At 43.3% G+C, this 23874-nt stretch overlaps 1 protein-coding gene across 1 annotated transcript in view; it reads left to right on the top strand.

Moving 5' to 3' along the window:
• BRF1 (BRF1 RNA polymerase III transcription initiation factor subunit) overlaps positions 1-23874 on the top strand; it is a 172935-nt gene that overhangs the window by 101646 nt on the left and 47415 nt on the right. The window contains exon 12 of the mRNA XM_030949982.1: positions 23156-23217. Coding sequence (XP_030805842.1) covers positions 23156-23217 — 62 coding nt within the window. The remainder of the gene's footprint in view (positions 1-23155; positions 23218-23874) is intronic.

The raw sequence follows: 23874 nt of genomic DNA, 5'->3' as shown, positions 1-23874 counted from the left end.
CAGTAGATGAACTGAACACATTCAAATTCTTATTATATTAAGTGTTCAGTCTCCAGGAGCATAGCAGGATGATTGCACGTTTTTATTTTGTACCAACAAATGCATATAGAAACAGTTGAGTGACTTTGGTTTTGTTTTAATTATGATGAAGAAAATGGATGGCTCAGGGCTTGTCTCTCTCCTGGAAATCAGCGGTTCGTGTCGCAGAGAGGTCAGTCATGGCTAGAAGCTGTTGTTGTCTGGTTGGCCACTGACCTGTAAAGAGGAGTTCCCAGTGATGGACATTTCTCAGCTGGCATTGCTATTGACCATTTTAATGGGCAGGCTGAGGACTGAGTGTAAAGATGAAGTGTAAAGATGAGTGTAAAGATGAAGCTAAGCTGGTGCAGCCAGGGAGGTTCCTCTGAGTTGGGCTGCAGGCAGGTGGGCAGGAGAGTGCAGGGCTGCTCGTGCCATGGCTTGTCTGCCTTTGCTGTTTGTTTTCTTGCAAAAGTGGAGGATGTGCCAAATGAACTGAATTTCGAAACCAAGCAGGTTTCAGTATGTTCACTCTCTTCTCCTGCATCTGAGAAATCATTGCAGGTGTTTGAACAAGTACTTATTTTCTTAACATGTTATGGAGCACATAAGCAAAATTACTGTTTTGTTTTCATTTTGATTATAGATCCTGCCCCAGTCTTTGTTGGATTTGGAGCTTTTTTTTGGGTGGTGAGGAAGGTGTTTGAGGGAGTTTTGGGTGGATTTCATTGTTGTTTTGTTTTGCTTTGGTTTTGTGACTCTGATAATTTATTTTAACAATTTAGAAGTTCTGTGTTAAGTGCAATTCACTTTGGTTATGCCTGTACTTCAGGGTAGTCAATCTGAGTGCAGTTCCCAGTCTCCAGGCCCTTGCCATGTGGTGCCTGTGTGGTGTGGGTGCATCATCCCCCTGAGGACCTGGTTTCCTTTGGGAAGTCATATGTACTGAGGAGCAGTAATGGAACCTTGTGTTTTGGGTGAGTGGGAACCAGGTCTAGCAGACAGGCTGGGAGGTACACCTGGCTTGCAGCTGGCTTGTTATTATGCAGAATAAAGAAAACCTCTTGTTAGGATGCCTCATGTTGGTTACTTTTGTGTCATAGCTCTGAACCTGATGAAAACCAGTGTGGATGATTCTGTCACCTCAGGCAGTATTGTTGAGTTCTGCCTCATAGCTCTGGGAAGTCTGGGAAAGGTAGTAATCTCTTCTGTCAGACCAACTGGTACAGTTGTAAAACTCAGACATTTTCCATGTTTGTGGGCCCTTTTTCAGGCCTGAAAAAGAAATGACAGTTTTCAAAACCGAGTACAGGATGAGAGCCGTTGCTCAGAGTTTAAATTGAGATAGCACAGTTACAGATTGTCTTGAAACAAAAGTAGTTTTAAGTGTGGAGGGAGGAGGGATAACTCACAAAATTTCATGCATTTATCCTGTGCATTTGAATTTGGTTTAGAGCAGTTTATATTGTGAATCTCAGCTGGCCATGGCTTCGCTGTGGTAGTTCATGTTCCAAGATCTAAGTCCACTGGAGGAGGGAGAGTGCTGTTGTAACACTGAATCCCGCAGGTGAAAGTTTTGGTCCTTCTCTACAGCTGTGTAAGTTGTAAATCAGGAGCCTTTCCTTCCCCTAGCCCTCTCCAGCCCTGAGTCATCTCTCACTGTGTGGGTCAGGCTGGCTGGAGCCCTTATGGAGATGATTTTGTATCTCCTGCTGGGCTCCCTGTGTTGCTGGATGGTGAATCCTGTCCAGCCAGTTCAGCAGCTGGAAGCAGCATGCCTGGTGCTGCATGCTGAGGGTGCCCAGCAAACTCTTGTGGTGATGTGCTGCAGACAGGGCAGGTGGCTCCTGAATAGCAGCTCAGCAAACAGGTGCAGTGTGTGCAATGTTTGGCCTCCTTAAGTGTGGGATATCTCTCCTCTTCTCTGTAATGATCTCTTCCTCAAAAAACCTCTGCTGCAGGTACCTTCTACAAAGTCTTTTCATTTGGCTTTGGCATGTGGTAATTCAGTTTATAATTGCCTACATCAGCTGCTTTGGGAAATCTTCCACCTTTGTGCTACAGTGGCAGCAGCAGCAGGTTTCTCACAAACTGCTTATGTGGATAAGACTTAGGTGCAGAGCTGAAATATTAGGAAAAAGTAAGTGTATTTTTGCTCCACTTACAATTGGTATTTGTGCAGTGTGAGCTTGTCTGTATGAATGTTTTATGAAAAGCACAGTATTTTAACAAATTTGCATTACAAAGACAGCATGTAAGGTACTGGGTTAATGAGTCTGAGGCAGTAAAGTGCTTAAAATAAACGCTGCATTTGACTGTTTTTTCCTACAAAGTGTATTAATTTGCAGAGACTTTAAGCTGAAAACTGTTTGAGTCTTTGCAAACTATTTCTCTCTTATTCTTCATGATAAAAGTGCTGTATGGTGAGATCTCAGTTTCAGAGATGGAGACCAGGTACATCAGTCTGTCCATTTTCCTGGCCATGCAGCATCCCAGCATCCTTTCCACATTCTACATGCTCTTTCTGATTCTCAGTTCCTCCCAAAAAAGTGCACCATTTCTTTTAGGAGACTATCACAGTCAATATCATGGAGCTTGTTCTCAAGAAATAACATCCTTTAGTGTGAAATTTCTCTCTGCAATTTATTTTATGTTTCTTTTATACAATTTCAAATATTTTATCATCTTTCTTGGTGTTTCTGTCATTTTGTGTTTGCTGGCTGTCACCTTGTCCTTCCCACACTGGGCTGTACACTGCCAGTTCATCTCTTGCCACACGAATAAAAATGTGGGGAAGGTCTGATAATAGCAGAGATAAAGGTAAAATACAGGGTGTAAATTACCAAATGACTTTCTATAACTTCCCCTTCATAATCTAGGCAAGGTTTGAGACTTGGTTTATGTTTTGTTTTGAGTCAAAATTCACATGCAGTCATCCAGGGCAGTAATTTCAAGTAAAGTGTGTGCGGTGGGTGGTAACGTGCTCCTGCACGTCCCCATGAAAGCAAGCAGCTGGAGCAGTGAGCAATCCCTGTGCAAGTACCATCTTGTGCCTACTCAGGCACCCTGCACTCACTCCTGCTTCACAGAGAAGACATGGGAAAGCTTCACAATTAGCAGTTTGCTCATTTATTGCTCCTCGTGTTTACGCCTCCATTACTGCTGCCAGCATGATCTGGCAGGGCTGAGGCTGAAAGATTTGCCATTGATTTCTGGGGGTGTTAAAGGCCCCGTGCAGGCAGTGCTCATTGATCATGGTCCTTGTCCCTCTGTACCAGTCTGTTCAGCTTCTTACTCAAGGAGGATGTGAAAAATGGCTAAAGGTGATCTGGTATGAGCTGGGGATGGGCTCATCCTCCTGGGTCTTACTCTTGTCTGCTGCATTTCATCCCCTGCTGCTCCCACCTCATACTTCATCCTGGCCTTGGGGTTTCACCAGTCCTTCTGTGAGCAGATTCAGCTCCCTTACCCAGCAAGGAAGAACACATGTGTGTTCTATCCTCCTCCTTTTTTTGACAGCAGCAGATGACCAGTGCCAGCAGCACCGTGGGCAGGGGAGATTGCAGAAATGTGACATTTCTGGCAGGGTCTGAACTGCCATGGAAGGATGCTTGAGGGTCTGCAGGCAGGTGCCAAGGAAGGTTGTTGAGCCCACCTGGGGGATCCCAGCATGGATTGCAGGATGCTGGTGCTGTTGTTGCTCCATCAGTGGTTGGGTGTTGGATGCCTCTTTGTACTGATTTCTTCTTCCAGCATCCTTTCTTCCTTGGATTTTGTCTGAACACATCAGTGCCAGCTGTTTGGAAATGTATAAATGTATATGTTACACACAAAAGGTTGTTCAATTGTTTGAATTGTTCAGTCTTGAGAACAGATGTGTTAGGGGAGGCTTATCACCATGTTCCAGTACTTAAAGGGTGGCTACAAAGAGGATGGAGATTCATTTTGTGCAAGGAGTCAAATGGAAAAGACAGGGGGTAATGGGTGAGATTTTGATTGGACAGAAGAGAAAATTTTTTCATGGTGAGATCATCCTTTGGATTATTCTCCCCAGGGAAGTGATGGATACCCCAAAATAGGACACAGATAAGATTTGCCTGGACAGAGTGCTGGGCCATCCTGTATAGATATGGAAAGTTGGCCCAGATGATCCTTAATATCTCTTCCAACCTGTTATTCTTTGATTGTATAATAAAATCAGTAGAGAGAACATTAGGAAGCCCTACTGCAAATAATTGCTGCATACATGAGAAATAAAGCTGCTGAGTTTAGTGCTAATTGTGTTACATACTGAAGGGACACTTGGTCATCAGTGCAAGTGTGTGTGTCCCCATCCTAATTGCTCTTCTGGCCTCTGCCTTCAGCACCCCCATTGCTTCAGTGGTTTTATGCCCCACCTGTGGAAATGAGCCCTGTGCATGACCTGCTTGGTGCCACCTTCCTTGTGCACAGCCTTCCCAGCACTTTGAGGGTTTGATCTTTGTCTCCATGTTCCATTTGCTCACTGGAAAATATTTTCTGTGGCAGGACTAGCTCTTTCCCAATTCCAAGATCTAAACAATAAAAACCTTGGTACAAGCTGATCTTTCTCCTCTGGCCTCTGCGTGCCTGTGCTTGGCAGTGTTGACAGGCTGGATCCCTGATTGAGCCTTCATTACGCCGCTAATGAGATGTGAAGAGCTTGCTGCAGCCAGCACGGTAATGCAAGACCACCAGCTGCTTTGAGTGCAGTTTCTTGATACCTGGAGTCTTGGGTGTGAATTACAGATGACAGGATTTTCTTACTTGGCTATGTATGTCACTCACGCTGTACTCAGAAGTACTGTGTGTGCGTGTCTCACTGCAGAATCCATGCGCGTGCTTTTTCGTGCAGGATCTTTGCATTTCATTAAGGGATAGGAATGCCATAAATTCATTCCATATTCATGCCTTGAGTAACTAGAAAGGTTAAGGGATGAAAACTAATCATAGAGTTTGGCCGAAGGATTTTTAAACAAATTTAGAGAGGGGTTTTGGAGAGAGACCTGCAGTTTGTTAGAGCCATCAAGGGGATAAATTTGAGTGAAAGCATAAGCTGGATCATGTGAATTCATTTTTATAGCATTTGTGTCTGTTTTAGGAATTTTCCAAAGGATTGGTTGTCAATACAGACACTCGCTATAGGAAAATTTGTGTCATTTTTATCAGAAGTCTTGGTCAAAAAGAAGTACCCTGGAGTTATGGGTGCTGGGGTCAGGAAAAGATATTGGAAATTTGGGTTCAGGTTCCTGAGCCACGTGAAGAAGACCCATCTGTTAAACCTTACTTGGCTATGTTGCCTGTGAATAAAGGCCCTTAGCACCCAGCTGACCAGCCTGGCTGTCCTGTTATCCCCCTCCTATCCCAACTGTTTTAGAGCAGAGCCCTTTTTCCTTTCCTTTCCTTTCCTTTCCTTTCCTTTCCTTTCCTTTCCTTTCCTTTCCTTTCCTTTCCTTTCCTTTCCTTTCCTTTCCTTTCCTTTCCTTTCCTTTCCTTTCCTTTTCCCTTTCCTTTTCCTTTCCTTTCCTTCCCTTCCCTTTCCTTCCCTTCCCTTTCCTTCCTTCCCTTTCCTTCCCTTTCCTTTCCTTCTTCCTTTCCCTTCCCTTTCCTTTCCTTTCCTTTCCTTCCTTTCCTTTTCCCTTCCCTTTCCTTTCCTTTCCCTTCCCTTTCCTTCTTTCCTTTCCTTCCCTTTCCTTCCTTCCCTTCCTTCCCTTCCCTTCCCTTCCCTTCCCTTCCCTTTCTCTCTTTCTTTCCCTCTTTGTCTTTCCTTCTTGCCTTCTTTCTTGCCTTCCTGCCTTCTTGTTTTTCAGTTTGTTGGTTTGATAAAATTCTCATCTGGAATGGTGGATATTAAAATACTGAAAGATTTTCCAGGCTTTGATTTTTTTTCCTTTTTTGCCTGCTGTGTTGTGACTGCAGTGTCTTTTCAGTCTTGAATTTCTCTAACAAAAGCATGGTGGAAAATGAGCTTTATTTTCAGTTTGAGTAGTGTAAAAGCCTTGCATTGCTCTTTGATGAGTCCAACCAGCCTCTCAAGGCCTCATCCTCCCTTGCTTGAGGGGAAAAAAGGGCAAAAAGCTGCTTTTCCTCTGGCTGCTTCAGCTGGCTGCTGGCCACGGGCCCTTTGGAGGAGGAGGTGGCAGCAGGGCTGTGTCTCTGGCTTGGAGAGGTTGGATGTGTGGGAAAGGGGCTCTGTGGTGTCATTCTGTGGGAGATAATTGACATGTGTGTGCTGTGGCACTGATCCTGCTTTAGTGGAGCAAGGAGAAGCAGCCAGCCCCAGCAGGTTTTTTATCCATTGTTTTCCATTGTGTTGATGGCAAGTCCAGGTCTGCTGTACCTGCTCTAGGCTTAGGATTAAGGAGCACAGAGCTGGGCAAGCAGGGAGCAGAAGCTCAGCTGGGGCTTTAGAAATGGGCTTTTTTCTGTACCTAAAAATCAGAATTGCATAAATAGTTGTTGCCCAAATACTAAGGGAGGGTTGTGTTCTGTGGTTGACTTACATGCCTCAGCATTTGGAGGTGCCAGTCTAAGCTTTTCCTTCAGTTGGGGCTTCTTTTCAAGGTTCTCTCCTCTCTGCACTCCCAAGCGTCTGGAAAGATGCTGGTTCTCTGCATGGGAGATACTTTCAGGGGCATTTATAATTTCTCCTGTCTTTCTGGGGGTCAGTTCTCAAGTACTCTGTGGAAGTGTAGCCATCTAAAGAATCATTACCCTGCTCTTAAACCTTGGCTAAAATAGAATCACAGAGTTACAGAATGGTTTGGGTTGGAGGGGACCTTTAAAGGTTGTCTAGTCCAAGCCCCCTGCAATGAACAGGGACATCTTCAACAAGATCAGGTTGCTCAGAGTCCCATCCAACCTGACCATGGATGTTTCCAGGCATGGGACATCCACCACCCTTTCCAGGGCAACCTGTTCCAGTGTTTTACCACCCTCAGCCCCATAGACTGCAGACTGAAACAAGACTGGGGAGGTGATGTTTGGTGGTGATGACTTAGACACCTACAGGCACTCAGAAAACCTGCCTAAAAGAACTCCCTGCTGCTGTAAGAATTATTTGATCCTTTTCTGCACCTGCCAGAGCTGGAGCCCACTAATGCTCACAATTATTTTGGTGGGTGGCCCCTTCGCAGAAGAAACAGACATTCCTGCCCTGCCCTTGTGCCAAAAAGGGAGAAAAGTAATCAAAAAACTCAAGTGATAACCAAAATTTTTCTTTAGAGAGCTGTGGAAAGTGAACCGTGTGGAGGCTACAGAAAGGACGGTAAGTTTGCAGGGAAAGCTGACTGCTGAGGGGGATGTTACCCAAGCAATTCATCACAGTATCTGAAATGTCAGGAGTGGAGGCCTGGGTTCAGTTCAGGGAGTCTCCATGGTCCCAGTTGTTATTGAGAATAAAGACTTATTAACCCAGGTCAAGGAGCCACAAAACGTGGCCTTGGAGGAGGGAAATACAGCACTGAAGATTTGCAGGGCTTAGCTACTCTGGGTTTAACACCATGGGTAATAAATCTGTGTGCAGTGCTGTGGTGGATCCTGACCACTTGGGTTTGTCTGAAAAAGCTAAAATAATCCTCCATTTAGTGCTTTATTTTCTCGTGGTACAGGTTCAGCTGGTAAAGGCGGTACCTGGAAACTGAAAATCCACCAAAGTAAGCCCTGTAAACGGAGAGCTGCTTCTGCAAGGTTTTAATGGTTTTGTGCAGCAGTTGTGTTGTTTTGCTTTTGTTCGGTAGCTTTGAATTTAGTTTGAAAAACTAATTCCTATATCCTCTTAAGGATTAACTTCATCACACCCCTAAACACTTCATCTGTTTTGTTTGTTGCTCTTAAATCTGTGGGACTGTCACAGCCGGCAGGATGCATGGGCTGGACTGTGACTTGTGTAGATGACCCTTGTAATTAGGGATTTCAGCTGTGGCACTGTGGGCTCGGGATGAAAACAGCCCTGAGTTTAGCCTTGGATAATTGTAGTTTGACATTTTTAGTTTGCTAAATGCTTTCATAACTGAAAGGGATTTATTATCCAATAGGAAGAATATTAATGTTGACACTGTTGGCAATTAAAAACAATCCTGGAAACTGAATTTTACTTCTCCTGATTGCTTTTGAAATAATTTGTTTTTCAGTGTTACTTTAGGATTGGTTCATTTATTAGGTCTTTTTTCCTTGTGTGACAATGAGATAATTGCTATTTATTTTTTATCCTGCAAGCAATTATAATCAAAGCAGCCAAATATAGAGTCTGCTTTGACCTGGAATCAGAGTGACCTGTCAACATGAGGCTACTGTAGTCTTCAGCTTTTCAATTTAATTTTATTTCATAGGCACTCACCAGAATGCATTCAGCAGGGCTGAAAAAAATCTGGGTAGAGTTTTGGGTGTTCATTAATTACAGTGGTGCAGAGCTGAAGAAGTGGGCAGATAAGAACAACTTTGGGCTGGTTATTAATAGCAAAAATTGTGATCTTTTATCTCGGGTTGGGTGGACCGTGTTGGGCCAATGTCCCAAGCGGTCAGAGGAGGAGATGCTGGCAGGCTGCCAAGGGAGGGGTAGCTGCAAATTAAGGGAAAATTGCAAACAATTGCCTCTAGGGAGTTTCTGCAGCCAAGTTTTGCTGAAAGGAAGCAGAAGATACTTTATTTTTGAAGTTAGCAGTTTTAAGGTAAAGCTCAGCTCTCATATTGAAGCACACATGAACACATAAGAGTGTAGAAGTTGTTTTCTGCTATGAAAGACCTGGATATCTACAACTGTGTAGCAGGAATAAGGGAATGAATATGAAATAAGACTGAGTAAATAATGCTGTTAAGTAGTACCTGTAAAGACATTTGGAGCAAGGAACAGGGCTCTTGAGACAGGTATAAGCACAGAAGCCAGAAGCAAACAGCTGTGCAGGGGGCAGAAGGGTACCATTTTTCAGCAAATTCACTACTTACATGCCAGGTTTGATTTAGTTACGATGGGGAAGCCACTGTGTGCTCGCAGATGGGAAGGAAGCAAGATAGTGCTCTGTGATCCTTAACACTAGCATGGGATCAGGGCACATGGCTGATTTGGGGAGTTTTGCTCAATGGTTCTCATTAATTTCCAGCTAAAAGTGAAAAATGCAAATCCACACTACCACTGAAGTCAAGTATTGAAATGCAGCAGCATCTTAGCAACATGAAATGATGTCACTGGTGGCAGAACTGTATTCTGGCAGTGGCTTCCATTAAATAAAACACACTGCAGTGAGAAGTTGCTTTTCCACGAAGTCTCTCTTCTCACTTCAACCCAGAGTTTTTTGCTCTTAGTGGGAGCACTTTTGTGTCTCATGGCTTGGTAGCTGCTGCAAGACTACCTCAAAGCTCCTGTCCCAAGTTCTTTCCCTGTTTTATACTGCACTGTTTGGATTTGGCCCCAGTCTAAGGCAGAGCAGATTTGCTGGGATGTTGTGGGTGCTGTTGGTTGAGGTTAAGAAGTTCCTTGCCCCACTGGCTCATCCCCCTCCTGTCTGCTGCCATCAGTGCACGTGTGCTTGCCTCCCTCACCCAGCTCTGTCAAAAATGTCACAGATTTGTGCAGGTTTTTGAATGGCAGGGTTATTTTGATGGATGTGTGTTAGGGAATGACGCCTTGGCAGGTGCAGCAGAAGGAAGGGGAACAGGGCTGAGTCAGGGAGGAATGAACCAGCTCCCCCAGTTCAGCTGGGGCTGGAGGAGCATTTCAGAGCATGTCTTTGCAGCAGCAAAGAACGTGTATTTTGGAGGCTGAGAGTGGCATTTGTGCTTGCGCTGGGGTCCCAGTGCCGGAAAAATGTTACAGTCTGTCAGTGACTTGGAATTAGCAATTTCAGGTATGGTCTTGCCCAAGGTCACTTTACATTCAGGGTCTTTTTAGAGAGTAAGGTTGATGCTGGGAAGTTCAGCTCCTGAAATGCAACATTTAGAAATCTGGGAGCGGTGAAGAAGTTTGGTTTAACAAGGTGGGGAGGGAATTCAAAAGGTATGCCGAATTCTCTCCTGAAAAAGCCTCCTTTTAAATTCAAAGTTTATTGCTTTATCTTGACTTTTAGAAAACCTGCATGAAACTTCCTTGCCTTTGAAAGCTTGATAGAAACTCTTGAAGTACTTTGACTGAAACAGAAAATTTAATAGTGAGGCATTTTGAACACGGAACGATGTTTGTGGGCAGGTAATTTAAACAGGTACTAATATGGAACAGTGTTGTACTTGAAAGGCTGCAACTGGTGTACACACATAAATGGGGAAATATCACTGGGAGCAATAAAATCTAGGGATGCTTCATACTTCTTTCATTGCAAACAATTTTTATGGTATGGCCTGTGAAGCAGTTGAAATGCAGAGAGCTGGCACATCACTAGATTGATAATTCCTCTTGCTTCTTGCAGCTTATTCTCCGTACAGATGTCCCCAATTCTTTCTTTCTATCACATTAAAGTTTCTTGTCTGCTTCAATTTCATGCCTGCCTCAAACGTAGCATTTTTCAAAATTGTCCCTCCAATTTATTTTTTTTTTCCTCTTTAAAAGTTTATATCAGATGAAACCTAACTGCTAGTTTCTATCCCAGGGTTTACACTTAATTTTTTAACAAGGTCGTTTTTAAGATTGGTCTTCCTTGAGAGAGCACTTGGCTGATCCATCAATAATTATGTAGTAATAAAGCAACTGTGTAAAAATGGCACCTTCGTGCTGAACAGATTGGTTTGCAGAGCCACTGACAAAGATGAATGTTTATTACAATTTACTACTTTTGGTTCTGCAGATGCAATAGAGCTATTTTCTTTTTGGCTTAAGCATCACAAAAAGTAATTTCCAATTGTGGAATCTTTATGATAATAAGGATGTATAACTAGGAGAGCTCAGACTAACTTTCAAATACCAGCATGAGTTTGCAATGCTGGTAATTTAGGAAAAAAAAATAAATAGAACATTTTTTACTTTATTTTGTTGTTGAAAATTTTTTTAAGCAATCACTTGGATAGAACACACAGGGAACCCTACAATATCATGTAGTTACTCTTCTGAATTAATTGCTGTAATATTAATTGTTGATTCTTCAAAAATTGGCAAGTTTCCTCATTTTCTTTGCTGCATCCAAAGATTTCTAATGTTGATTTTACTACAATGTGAAGGAAAATGTAACATCTAAAATTAACACAAAAGCCTGAAATTGTTGTTCTTGTTTATTTTCTTCTTTTTTTTTTTAAGTGCCAGCACAATTAAGGCCGTGATTTATATGACTTGTATTGTTCAAATCTGTCCTCTCCTTTTGGGCAAAATGCAGAATAACATATTCTGTAGGTTTTTATGGCTGGTAGATGTGTCATTCCTGTCAGCCAAGCTGGCTGATTGCAGTGTCACTGCAGTGATGAAATTGTCTCTTGGTAGCAGCTGAGAAACACCTTGAGAATTAAACTTTAGTGATTGCAGATGTTGGGATTGGTGCCTCTGGCACAGCCTCTGGGTGCTCCTTTGCTGGATTTCCCCAGGTGATGTTGGGGTACCAAGGTCCTGGCACAGCCCCACTGGTGCCTGTCAGGGGGGTCAGAGCTGTAAGGTGCTGTCATTGACCTGCAAAGGCCAGAATTCCTGGGATCTTTCCCTTTGCTGCCTGAAATAGTGACCTGGCCTGATGTTGGGTCTGTTAGTCCCGGTTTGGAGGGAGGGGTGCTCCCAAAAGGCCCTTGAGTGGCAAAGCTGCAGCTTCATCCCCTGGGTCCCTGGTTTGAGCTGTTCCACAAACCAGTTTGCTGCCACAGCCCTCAAGCCTTTGTGGCAACTTGTAGCTACGTCAGCAAACGCTTTCAACCCAGGTCATTCATTTCACTTGGCAGTTGCTGACAGAAATGTTCCTTTGCTTGGCTTTGTTTTAGCATTTAATGATTTTTATGTTGGTTTTGATGGCGTGAAGGGAATTGCATGGGAGTGTTTTGTCTGGACTTTAGTATTCTCTGCTTTATCTTGCTAGCAAGATTTAAAATCTTACTCCTTCAGGAGACAGGGCTTTTGTCTGTGCATCTTTGCAAGCTCTTCCCTCACTGGTTCCTTCTGTCAGCTCATTATCCTGGGCTTATTTCACTGCACAGTTCATGATGCTAAAGTTTGCTGTGGAAAGAATTTGCCTAGTTAAAACCAGCATCAGGAACAATCCCTCTATTCTTACCTAAAGAAATAAAAGAAATAATATATGAATAAATGTCTATTCCATAGAAGAGCATGGTAGATCTGAATTTGAAATCGTGATCTGGCGGGTTTTTGTAATGAAATTATAAAATGTTATTCAGAACTTATTTTCAGAAGACAACTCTGGTTTCATTAATTCAAAATCAGCTTTCCTGATTTCAGAGAGATTAGTTACCCATGGTGCTGAATGTGTTTAAATGAATTCATACAAGGAAAGAAGATCACTCTCTCCCAGTGGGCTGTGGACATGTAGTCATGTTCCTGAAAATGGGTGCTAAAATGCTGTGTATTATGGAGGACCTGGATTGAGCTCCAGAAGGTATCATCATTCAGTTAATTAAAGAAGAACAACTCTGATACTATGCCATATACTGTACAATCAAATGGCTGCATGGCAGAAAGAGCCATGAGTCCTTCCAGACTGAGACATGATTTCTTACTTTCTGCCTCTGCAACACCATGTTAAGTAGAGGCCTAATATATTTAAATAAAGAATTAATTACATGTGGATGTGGGACTTATATTTTCCAGTAAGCTCTTTGAAATGCTTACTAATTTTTTGAGATTTAGTAAAATCTTTCCAAAGTCTTTGCTTTGCTGTACATCTAATCAGCATTTAAGCAGGGTCCTTTGTGTGCCTGTAACCTGGAGAGGATGGCCAGATTGAGGAGAAACTGTAATCAGCAATGCAGAACTTAGCTAAAATGACACATGAAGTATAGCCCTGTTAGTATATAAACTTTATATACAAGTCAGATGTTGAGATTAATCACAAGGACAGGTTGCACAAGCAGATGGCTGGCCTTCCTGATAGCCATTAGCTTGAAAGGCTGGTTTTGAAACCAGCTCCGTGCTTTATAGGTGAATCGTGCTGCTGGGCTTTGTTGGGAAAAGGTTATTTCTGCAGCTCCACCAAAACCTCCTATGCACAAAAGTGCCTTTTCCCACTGTTCCTGGAGGATAAGACAAATTATTCTTCAGGAACTTCTCCACAACTTTCTTCTTTTGGAGAGTTGCAGTGTCAGAGGGCATTGCAGCGCTGTGATAGATGGATCTCAAGCATATGGAGTACACATGCTAATTGTGCTGTGCTTGTGGATCAGTCTGTGCAAATGCCAAGGCCTCAGAGCTGCTGCAAGCAAAATGTTAAAATCCTTCTCCTCTGTCTGCTATGCCTTGGGGAAAAAGTTCATTGCAGTCACTGAAATGTAGGGGAGAGGAGGAGGTGAGGGACAGAGGCCATGCCTGTCCTCCCCAGGAGTTCCTGCAGGAGCTGAGCTGTCTGCAGCAGCCTGTGCTGTGCCCAGGTGACCAAGGGACCTTCCTGTGCTCCAGTGGCACCTGGAGACATGCAGACAATGCCTAAACTTTGGATTGCAGACATCCTTATATGCTTCATGTATATAGTAGTCTGAACGGACACAAAACTGCCTTGGTGTCTGGGAAAGGGCTCCTGCAAGAGCTCTGCTTGGTCCAGAGCAAGACAGAGAAATACTTTATCACCTACATGTTTCTCAGCCATTAGGCATGGTCAGAGAACAAAAGATAGCACTTCATCTAACAAGAAACAGTGCAATTGTGTAATTCTTATTTTAAAATACGGTCTGTGCTGGCTGCAGGCCTCTGCTGCATAGTGGCTGATGCTCTCACCACAGATCTGCGTTTCTGTAGCTGACCTTTTGAGAATTCAAACCAAGTATCTCCTACTTCCATGTTTGTCAACCCCAACTGGTGATCCTGATCACCAAACCATTCAGGTTTATGTGTCCTTTCTCTCTGCTCCATGTCTCTGATGGTCCTGACAACGTGGAACTCTGCCTAGTACCTGCTCTGAGTCCAGCCCCCATCCACCTCAGAGGATTTCCTGTGGGCCAGGTTCCCACCTTGCTTTTGATAGGGGAGCTTCTGCTCTTATCTGTTGCTCTATTTAATAATAAGAATAATTTTTTATCTTCTCTTTCCTCTCCCCATCTCTGTAATTCCCTGCTTGCTATTTCTCATTAGCAATGAAGGAAGGAAGAAGCTGGGTAACAAAATGAGAAATTTCTTACCTAATAATTTTCTTTCAGTTAACAGCTTCTCACCATTCAGCCCGCCTGGACAGTGTGGTAAATGGGCAGGCCACAAATTGATTTTTTTCCTCTAAATAAAGACTTGGATATATAATTTCGTACTCTATGTTTTAGTGTTGTATTAATGGTAATAATTTTCTGCTGAAATATTTCTGTGGTCTGGGTGACTTCTGGTGGCTGGTGCTGAGCTTGTCACAAGATCTACCATATATGAGCTGTGAATCTCCAAGGAGGGGGTAGAAATCAGCCCACCTTTGCTAAGAGATGGTAAGGGTGACTAGATGCAAGTTATAAGTGGAAAGTTCAACTCATTTCACTTTCTTGCTCAGCTGGGCAAGTTATTTTGGTGGGCTGTTTTTGACCTGGAGTAGCTCTTTGGTGCAGTTTGTGTTGGAAGGGACCTTAAAGATCATCTAGCTCAAACTCCCTGCCATGGGCTGCCAACCCACTAGATCAAGTTGTGTATATTCTATAGTTTTATGGCTGTATACATGTAAATTTTTTTCTTGGTGGAACAGAAATTGATTCACAACTAAAAAAAAAAAAAAACCAAAGAAACAAACAACTATAATAGTCCAAGCAAAATTCTAGGATTTGCTTTTAAGTTCTCTGTAGGGCAGAGCTCACCATTGCATTTTATTTTTTTGGGGGGGGTTACAGGAGGAGATTTACTTCTCAATGACACATATGCTGGGGTGGCTGAGTGCTGGCCAGCCAAGGACCCTGGGCTTGCAGGGACGGGCAGCAGAGCATTTAGCGCCCGCAGCAAGAGCTGGCGAGTTACAGAAATGATGCTTCAGCACTTAAACACGAAGCCAGCTGTTCCCTTTGTGCCTGGCTCGGGTGTAAAGTGCTCTTGCTGTTTTACATAGTGGTCTGTCAGGATGGGGAAAGCGAGCTGGAGTGGAATGTGAGCCTGGCTGCTTTTGCTGTGGGCTCTCCGGGGTGTTGGGCTGCCCTTGCCCTCTGCCAGAGATAGCAGCAGCGCCTCTGTCCTTGTGGGGTTTGCAGAGGGGAGCTGATTCACATGCTCATCAGTTCTTCTCCTTGGTCTCTGCCTTTGTATAAACTGTTACTCTTGGATCCCCCTGCGCAGATTTTTAAAAAATGCAGAAAATACAGGCCAGAAGGCACCAAAAAAAAAAAAGAAGGCTGGGGGAAGGGAAAGGGGAGAAAAGATGCCAAGAACAGCATAAAAGGCAAAGGAGGAAAATACAGCAGGGAATTGGTGATCGGCTGGAAAAGCGCAGTAAGCAGGGGAAATCTGTCTTTATAGTTTTCACTTCAAAAAGTTTAAAGCCCATAACTGTTCAGGCAGGAGGGGGTGGCTGTATGAATGTAGGCTGAGGTATGAGTGTCTGGCACTTAGGCGCTAGTGCCATGGTCAGTCTTGGCACTGCTGGGTGCAGAAATCACAGGCTGGAGAAGACTTGTGTCTGTGCATGGGAGCCGTTACAGTTTCCAGGGTTTGACACAGAAAAATGTCATTTGTGGTACTTAGGTAGTCTGTTTCCTGGTGAATATTGGTCAGTTTGATTACTGGTTATTGGTTCCATCAGCAAAAGATAACTCTTTTGGTGCTGTTCAGAGCAGCTGTTCCCTGAGCCCTCAGTCATGGCAGCGGGGTTGTGAGATCAGAAGAGAACGGCAGGTTGCAGCAAGTAGGTTGCATAAACCATGCTCTTTTTCATTGTTTTCCAAAGGTGTTGGGGCAACGTGAATGTTATTCCAGAAGAAGAACATCTGCTGCTGGTTTTGAGGACAGTGTCAAGATGTGCTTCTGTTCAAAAGCCTAATTTTCAGCTGTATTTATTTTTTGGGAGGTTGAAAGGGTTTTTTTCTTAAGGGCTTTTTATGTTGCTATGTAGTTCAATGAGCATGAGCTTACCTTTTCAAAGAAAATTCTTCAGAATCAGAAGGGTTTTGTTTATTGCTGGACTGGTTTTGTACTACCTGCTTTGAAGAAATATATGTTGCAGGGAGGATTTCTGGAAAGAATGGAGAGATTAACTGTTTCTCTGAAGCATTAAGTTTGGTTAACAAATTTCCATGTCTGTTAGATGAGTGGTATAACCTCTAACTGGATATTAAATATGATGATGTGGTTTGGTTAGTCCTCCATGGACTATGAAGTGAAACAATAGCATTTGTTTCAGTATGGATGTGCTCTCAGGAACGCAGCAGGGTTGGTGGTTAGGTGTTTTTTTTTTTTTTCAAAATTGAAATTTAATTTATAAAAAATATGTTCACTATGTGATAAAAGTTCTGTGAGAGTGATTGACTGCAGGAAAAAGCTTTTCTCATAATTTATTCCCATATATCATTAAGCACAGAAATCTGAAATTCCGTTCCTGTGACGGGGTAATGGTTCTGAGACCACCATAGGAAGGTGGCTGATGGAGAAAGGCTGTCGGGTGTCACTCAGCTGTGCAGGACAGACCGAGATCTGCAGCTTGAGTCTCAGTGTGGGGAAATGGAAGCAGGCACTTAATAAGGAAGGGTTTCTAGTTCTGTGCTGCATTTAGGCCCAGTATTGTAGGAAAATCTTTTGCCTACAGCAGATGAGCCCGATGCAGTGCCCTGGCCCTGGCTGTTACACTGCTGTGCTTTGTGAGAAAATACTATTTTCAGTAGACAGGAGTGAGGAAATAGCTGATGAGCTTGTACATCCCAGCTTTTATACAGGCTGACCTTGCACAGCTGCAATAGCAGAATATGTGGAATTTCTTTTTTTTTAATTACGCCTTTTTAAAATTCTGCCTTTTCCCTCTTTGCCCTTCATTTGCACCACTTTGGGCTTTGCCTCCACACTTCTCACAGTCCCAGGGTGAGGAGCTGGCCTGTGGGCAGTGCTGGGCAGCCCGGTGCCGGCCGGCAGCGCTTCCCACCAGCCCTCGGCAGGAAGGAATGTTTCTGGGAAGATGGGGCCTCACTCTGTGTGGTGTGATGTGTTTGCTTTCTCTGAGGAACTAGCAGGCTGGAAACTTGGCTTTGGCTGGAGAGGACCCCTTAACCTTGCCTTGGCAGAAGGAAATAATAAAGTGACAGACTTCATTTATCTTTATGCTGTGTGCGTGGCCTCGTGTGCTCCGTACACCGCCAGACCTAAATCCTGGCACTGTGATTTGGCACTGTGAAGGAGTAGGCTGTAATTTTCAAGGTGGCTCCAGGTACAATAAAGTAAAAAACATTTTCTCCTAAATACAAGCATACACATCGTGTTTTGTGACCTTATTTCGTCAGCAAGTGCATTTAATTTTGTTCTGCCCTAATGTTTTGCTTTTGTGGAATACTTCTTCTGTTACAGTGCATGATTGCACTGCTGAAGGTGAGCTGGGGGAAGTGGAGCCCTTGGCAGCTGCAGGGTGCATGCTGTGGGATGGGAGCATCTCAGGGCGGGCTGGGATTGCACAAAGAGACACTTTACCTGGAGCAATGGGGTTGGCAACAGCTTAAACCAGCCAGGATTACCTCCCAGCCTGCTCTGGAGCGAGGCTCCTGCCCTGTGTTAGTGAAACTCACTGTGTTCTCTGCTCTTATGGCCCTGCAGACTCTGCTCATGGCTTGATGTGTGGTGTGTTTATTTGCACACCCACTGATCCTTGTACTTCATCCTGTGCTGCTGCTGTTGCTGCTGCAGCATTTTTGCATCCATTTCTCTTCCCTGCCTGGTCCCTGCAGCGCCATCACCACGGCGCTGTGTCTGCCCGGCGCCGCTCCCCTCCCGGGTACCCACCCTTACTGCCTGCTCCTTTCACCCCCTCTGGTAAATCAGTTATCTCCCCCTCCAGATGGGTTTGTGTCCCCTCTGATCAGCCAATCAATTAAATCCTGGCGTGGTTGTGCAGTGCCTTTTTTGACTCTAAGCCATCGCCTTCCCTTCGCACTCGTTGCAGCTCCCCGAAGTGGCACCGGCATCGCTCATCAATTTGAGATGTTAAAGCATTTCTGCCCACTGGGTCTCTCTGATGGTCTGTGGGAGCTTTTTGTGGCTCCCATTGGATTTAATCCTTCCCTGGAGAGCAGCAATCAATCCCAGTGTTTCTGCTGCCCCAGGCTCAGGTTGTTTGGTTTGTTGCATAAGGATTTTTGTCGCTGAAAGTGCATCTCCCAACTCTTTTCAGATTTTGTTGTGCTCTAGCCCCAAAGTATTTCTTGAATACTGGACATGCTTAGTGTCTGGTTTTGTGCCAAATAGGTGGAAAGGTTCTTTGTTTAAACTCCTTGCTGTGAAATGTTGTGGTGAAGGATGTATTTGCTCCATAGGACCAGAGGACCAAGTGCCTTTCTATTATATCTGCTCTAGAGGATTTCCTGGGAAGTGTTCAGCCTCCATTTCTGTCTGTAAGGAAATCCTCTTATCTGGGCAGAGCAATAAATAGTTCTGCCTCCTGTAATAGAAACAGAAAAACATATTCTTCACGTGGCTGTTTTTAAAAATGTGGGATTTAAAATATATCGGGTGGAATGATTCTTCTGTAATAAATCCCCATAATAGTGCACTATGTATACATTTAACTGGCTGCACAGAGGTAGGGAGAGGGGCAGAGGGTGTGTTAAAAGATTATTTAGTGGGTATTTAGTAATGACAAGAACAGTAAATAATCTTACAGGTTTACAAACCTAATCCCCAGTGTCTGATTGTAGCCCTCATGTCTACTGGAATTGGTTGGAAAGATGTTAGAAGGCTGTAAAGGGAGGGCTGTGGGGAGAGTTTATTTTTAAATTTTTGGGGAGCTGGCTGGATGATTCATGGTTTTAGGTAATATGAATGTGCTGATTCAGTACCTTGATGGAAAGCTCTTGAAGTGCCTGTCCTCCTCCACTTGCTACAGAGCTATTGGGTGAGGATGGAGTAGCTGGTCCTTGCTCTAAGCTCTTCCTGGTGATCCTTTCATTTAACAACTGGATTTGGAGGGACGGGGAGGAGTGTTGTTGTTCTTAATGCCCAACTTATTTTTTTGCCTGTGCCCTGCAGTAAAGTGGTTGTTTTTCTTAACAGAAGAAATCCACGATGTCTCAGAGCTGTGCCACGTGATGCTTCTGCTTTTAAATAAGCTCTTAAGAGGCTGGACCAGATGTTGGCCACATCTGTGTTTTTATTTCGTCGAACATTTCATTTCGACCCTTTTATTAAAAGAGAAAATGATAATTTAGAAATCACTTTGAAAAGTTTAGCAGCTAGGAAGATCTTTCTGGTATATAAAAAAGCAATGGGTTTGCTTTCCATGCCCTGCAGTGAGCCATGTAGCATCGAGCAGACAGATATTTGTGGCTGGTAGGGTCTACTCCTGTTGGAAACGATTGCCATGGAAATTTTCATGCCAAAATGGATGTGTTTTAGTTTGAATTGGCATTCTGTAATGAAACATGTATTTTTTTTTTCTCAGTGAAAGCATTAAACTAGGGATTTGAAGGCACCTTGGCTTCTGAAAAACCCATTTAATGAATGCCTATCGCCATGGCAGGAAAAAGGAAGATTTGCAGGCAGAGGGATATCCTGCAATTACTCCCTCTGCTGCTGTTACGGGGGTCTAAGAAATGCTTATTACGTGTAACTTACTTCTGGATTCTTCTCTGCAATTTAACAGTTGGAGAATGAGTTTTCTGTCCCTGTTGCTAATTGATCCAATGAGAAAAACTGGCACCTAATTCAGTAACAAGTTATATTTAAAATGACAAGTGAAATTGTTCATGGTGCCTGAAATTGCATCGTTTTCAGTCTGGCATGTTAGGGCTGTGTAAGAAAACAGGCACCTACTGTACTGTGACATATTAAATTTTAAACCTCTGATCCAAAAATATAGCAGGGTATAGGAGGAGCAAGGTGTATAATGATGAAAAACAGTGGCAGTTTGATTTCAGTGGGATACTTTTATTGTTTTTAAGATGCTTTGGCAGTTTTTACTACAATAAATATTGGGATCAATTTATGTAAAGTTGAACAGTGAGTATGTCCATCACCGCTTCCAAGTTTTGGTTTTGTAACCTGTGATTTTCAGAACTCACTGGTGATTTTCAAGATTGGCTCCATTTTTCTCTGTCTATAATTCCAAGCCTTTATAGATAGTGGCCAATTTAGTTTATCTGGTACAATGAATAGTGAAGAAAAAGAAATCCTTTATTTGTGCAGGTAAACCAAATTGAAAATTTATGTTTTTTCTCCCAAAAAACCCCTTGGGGAAACAAGGGGTAGATAATGCAATGAAGGTGGAGGCCATCCTCCATTCTGTCCTACAACTTGGTGGTTAAAGTGCTACCCAGAATATGGGGGACCCAGTTGAAGTCCCATTTTTGTACAAACTCCTTCCAACCTAGGAGCCAGGTTATCCTGGTCTGGACTCCCCTTGCATTCTGCTGTTGAGCTGTTTTATTTTATGTGATGGAACATTTCTTGCACCCAGGTAGACCAGCTCCTGGGAAGGTTTCTCAGGCAGTGGACTACAGTATTTCCTCCTTTCCTTAGTGAAAATTCAGCCATTTTGCTCACTGGCTGTTTCTGTCTCGGTTCCAGGAGGAGAGATGTACAGTACTGTCTTGAAGAACACCCTGCCCTTCCTTGGGTGACTCCTCTCCATGCTTTGAATGATTATGCTTTGCTAAAAAAATGTCAGTCTGTTGCATTAAAAAGGCAGCAAACCACCAGGATGTATTTTGTCACCTCGTTTTTCCTCCCCATCCTCAAGCCAGGGCCATGTCCTTGGGTGCATCCCTGCCTGGCTGGGAGCTCCTCCTGCATGAGGAGCTGCTGGCACTGGTGCAGAAAGTTCTGCTCTTACTGCACTGTGCAGAGATCAGAGCAGAAGAAAAGCATATGTGCTGATCAATTATGTAGTTATTATAAAATCTTCTGCACTTCTAAAGTATTTTGGGGAAAAAGGGTTGTAAAGTAAATCTGGTGCCTGGGACTAATGCGATTGATTTATAAATGTAACGACAGTGAGAAATGTTCTTTAAAGCTTTTTTGGTCAAATTAGCACCACATTATCTGAGCTGGTAAACTTGACATTACTTTTATGAGACAATCTCAGGAAAAAAATCAAACCATAGTGTTACAGAGGGCTGGAGCAGCTCTGCTGTGAGGAAGGGCTGAGAAAACTGAAATTGTTGAGCCTGGAGAAGAGAAGGCTTCAGGGTGACCCATCTCCAGCCTTTCAGTACCTTAAAGAGCTACAAAAGAGCTGGAGAGGGACCTTTTACAAGGGCATGGAGTGACTGGACAATGGGGAACGACTTCAAACTGATAGAAGGTTTAGATTGGATATTAAAAAGAAATTGTTTACTGTGAGGATGGTGAGACACTGGAATATGCTGCCTGGAGAAACCGAGGATGCCCCACTCCTGGAAGTGTTCAAAGCCAGGTTGGACGGGGCTTTGAGCAACCTGCTCTGGTGGAAGGTGTCCCTGCCCATGGCTGGGAGTTGGAAGGGGATGATCTTTAAGGTCCCTTCCACCTCAAACCATTCTGTGGTTCTGTGCTGTTCCTTGTGATGGGACATTTTTGGGGGGTTAAAACCCCTTTTGCTTGTGGCTTGGGGTGGAAAGTATAAAACTTTCTGTTGGTTGTTCAGGGTGGATTTTGAAAAGACATTTGTGAGTGCTCAGTGGCTGATCCCAGGGGATGTCTGTTGGGTTGAACAGCCCTTTGCACCCCCTCAGGGAGCTCAGACTTTATTTCTAACCAGGTGTTTTGGTTGGATTCCCAGCCCTGTTATTTCACATACTTCAGGCTTCTGGTTTAAACCCGACTTTTGCCAAGCAGATTATTGCTTCATCTTCTGGGAATGCTTTTAATTCCAAGCTTTGCTTGACTTTACCATTTGGTTGCTATGATCTGCCACTGGATCCTGGCATCACCCTCTGCTGGTCCAGCACTGTGCAGGAGCACCAGGCTGGGGAATAAATCCATCAAAGATCTTGATTTGTGGGGAGGCACATCCCCAGTACTGGGGAGTGGGAGCTGTGAACAAGCCAAGCTGTTTTGCACCACTTTGGTTTTAATTTGTTATTGTTGATTGTTGAAACTTAATTTGTTTATATTTTTCTGCAAGTGAACTGGTGAGGTCATCTCTTGTTTGATCTTTATTAGATGTAATGGAGATGACCAAGAAGATTGCTTCATTCCCCAGCATAAGTCTTTGTTAAATAATTTGTTTTCTTCTTTACCTGGACTACACTAATAGTGTATTACTATAGTTCTTTAATGTGATGTGGAAAATCAGGTTTTGCAGCTGTATGCTGTTCCAGTCCCAAATTAAGCCTCAGTTCTGTGCTGTTATGCTTTTTAATGGATGGAATATTTGAAAATTTGTTTTCAGAAGTCTTAATAACTACCAAACTAGCAAAATTGCAGTGAAATTGTAATTATAGAGAGTCAAGAAGAAAGCCGTGGTGTAACTGTCAGCAGTGGTCTGTGCTGCTTCCCTGAAAATAGAAAATATTTTCTAAGTCATAATTTACAGATAAATTACTGACCTATATGCTCTAACAGAGAAATTTTTGTTATGATGAAAGAAAAGTGGTCATCTTTTTGAAATGGTTTCCCCAGCTTCCTGCTGAACATTTGTGGCTGTAAATTAAAATGGGTGAAAAAAAAGATGACTGGAAGTCTCTGGCAGATTTTTAGTACTGATGAAGACTGTGCTGGTTCCTGAATTTTAAATCAATCCAATGAATTTCTATGCATGAAGTTCTGCAGTGAAAATACTCAGCAACACATTAAACCTCCCAGATGAAGGCAGAAGGATGCAAATCTCTGAAGGACAGTCCTGAAGTGTTGCATTACTGCAGAACTTCAGTTGCAATAGGTATTGGACAAACATATGGGCTGATTAAAATGTGTTCTTTTCTCCAGGTGAGAACACAGGGGATGGAGAATTAGATCTGAGTGGAATCGACGACAATGAAATAGATCGGGTAAGGTGTCCTGCTGTCCCTGGTGTCTCTTATCCTGGTTGGCTGGATAACTGGGAAAGACAAAATGGTTCTTAACCTGGTTTATCCTCTCTACAACTGCCTCTTCTCTCTGATCTATAGAGAGGTTTGAGCAATTTCAGTGATCTGAAATCCAGTGTTCATGCAAACCTGTGAATTTGGTGTTCCTTGCCCAAGTTACATATATATATATATTTATGAGGCTGCTGCTGCTGCTTGCTTTTAACATGCTGGAATAATTATGTTTTAGAATGTCTTTTATTCCAAAGGAGAACTTTAAAAAGTTTGGTGGAGCTCTACATTCATTATTTAATTAAGATAGATTCAACATAAGAGGCTGCCATGGAAACCAAACTGTAAAACCAGTATGTGCAGCTCTTATGTACTTCCAAAGATTTCTGTGATGTTTTCTGGATTTATTTTTATTTGTGTGGCAGCAAAAAATACCATTTAACATACAGACTGAGTGGGACAGACACATGGCTGTGGAAAAGGGCTTGTTGGAGGCCACACAGCTGGTCAGCACCTGGACACGCCACAGTCCAGCTCTCTGAGCCTGATGCCCTCTCCAGCTGCCACACTGGTTTACAGTGTCATTTGAACAGATAATGCCTGTGCTAAAAGCTCATTTTGGGGTAC

Source organism: Camarhynchus parvulus, chromosome 5 (genome assembly GCF_901933205.1).
Source record: "Camarhynchus parvulus chromosome 5, STF_HiC, whole genome shotgun sequence".
Taxonomy (NCBI): Eukaryota; Metazoa; Chordata; class Aves; order Passeriformes; family Thraupidae; genus Camarhynchus; species Camarhynchus parvulus.
The sequence above is the reverse complement of the archived record's forward strand: the minus strand, read 5'-3'. Positions and strand labels throughout refer to the sequence as shown.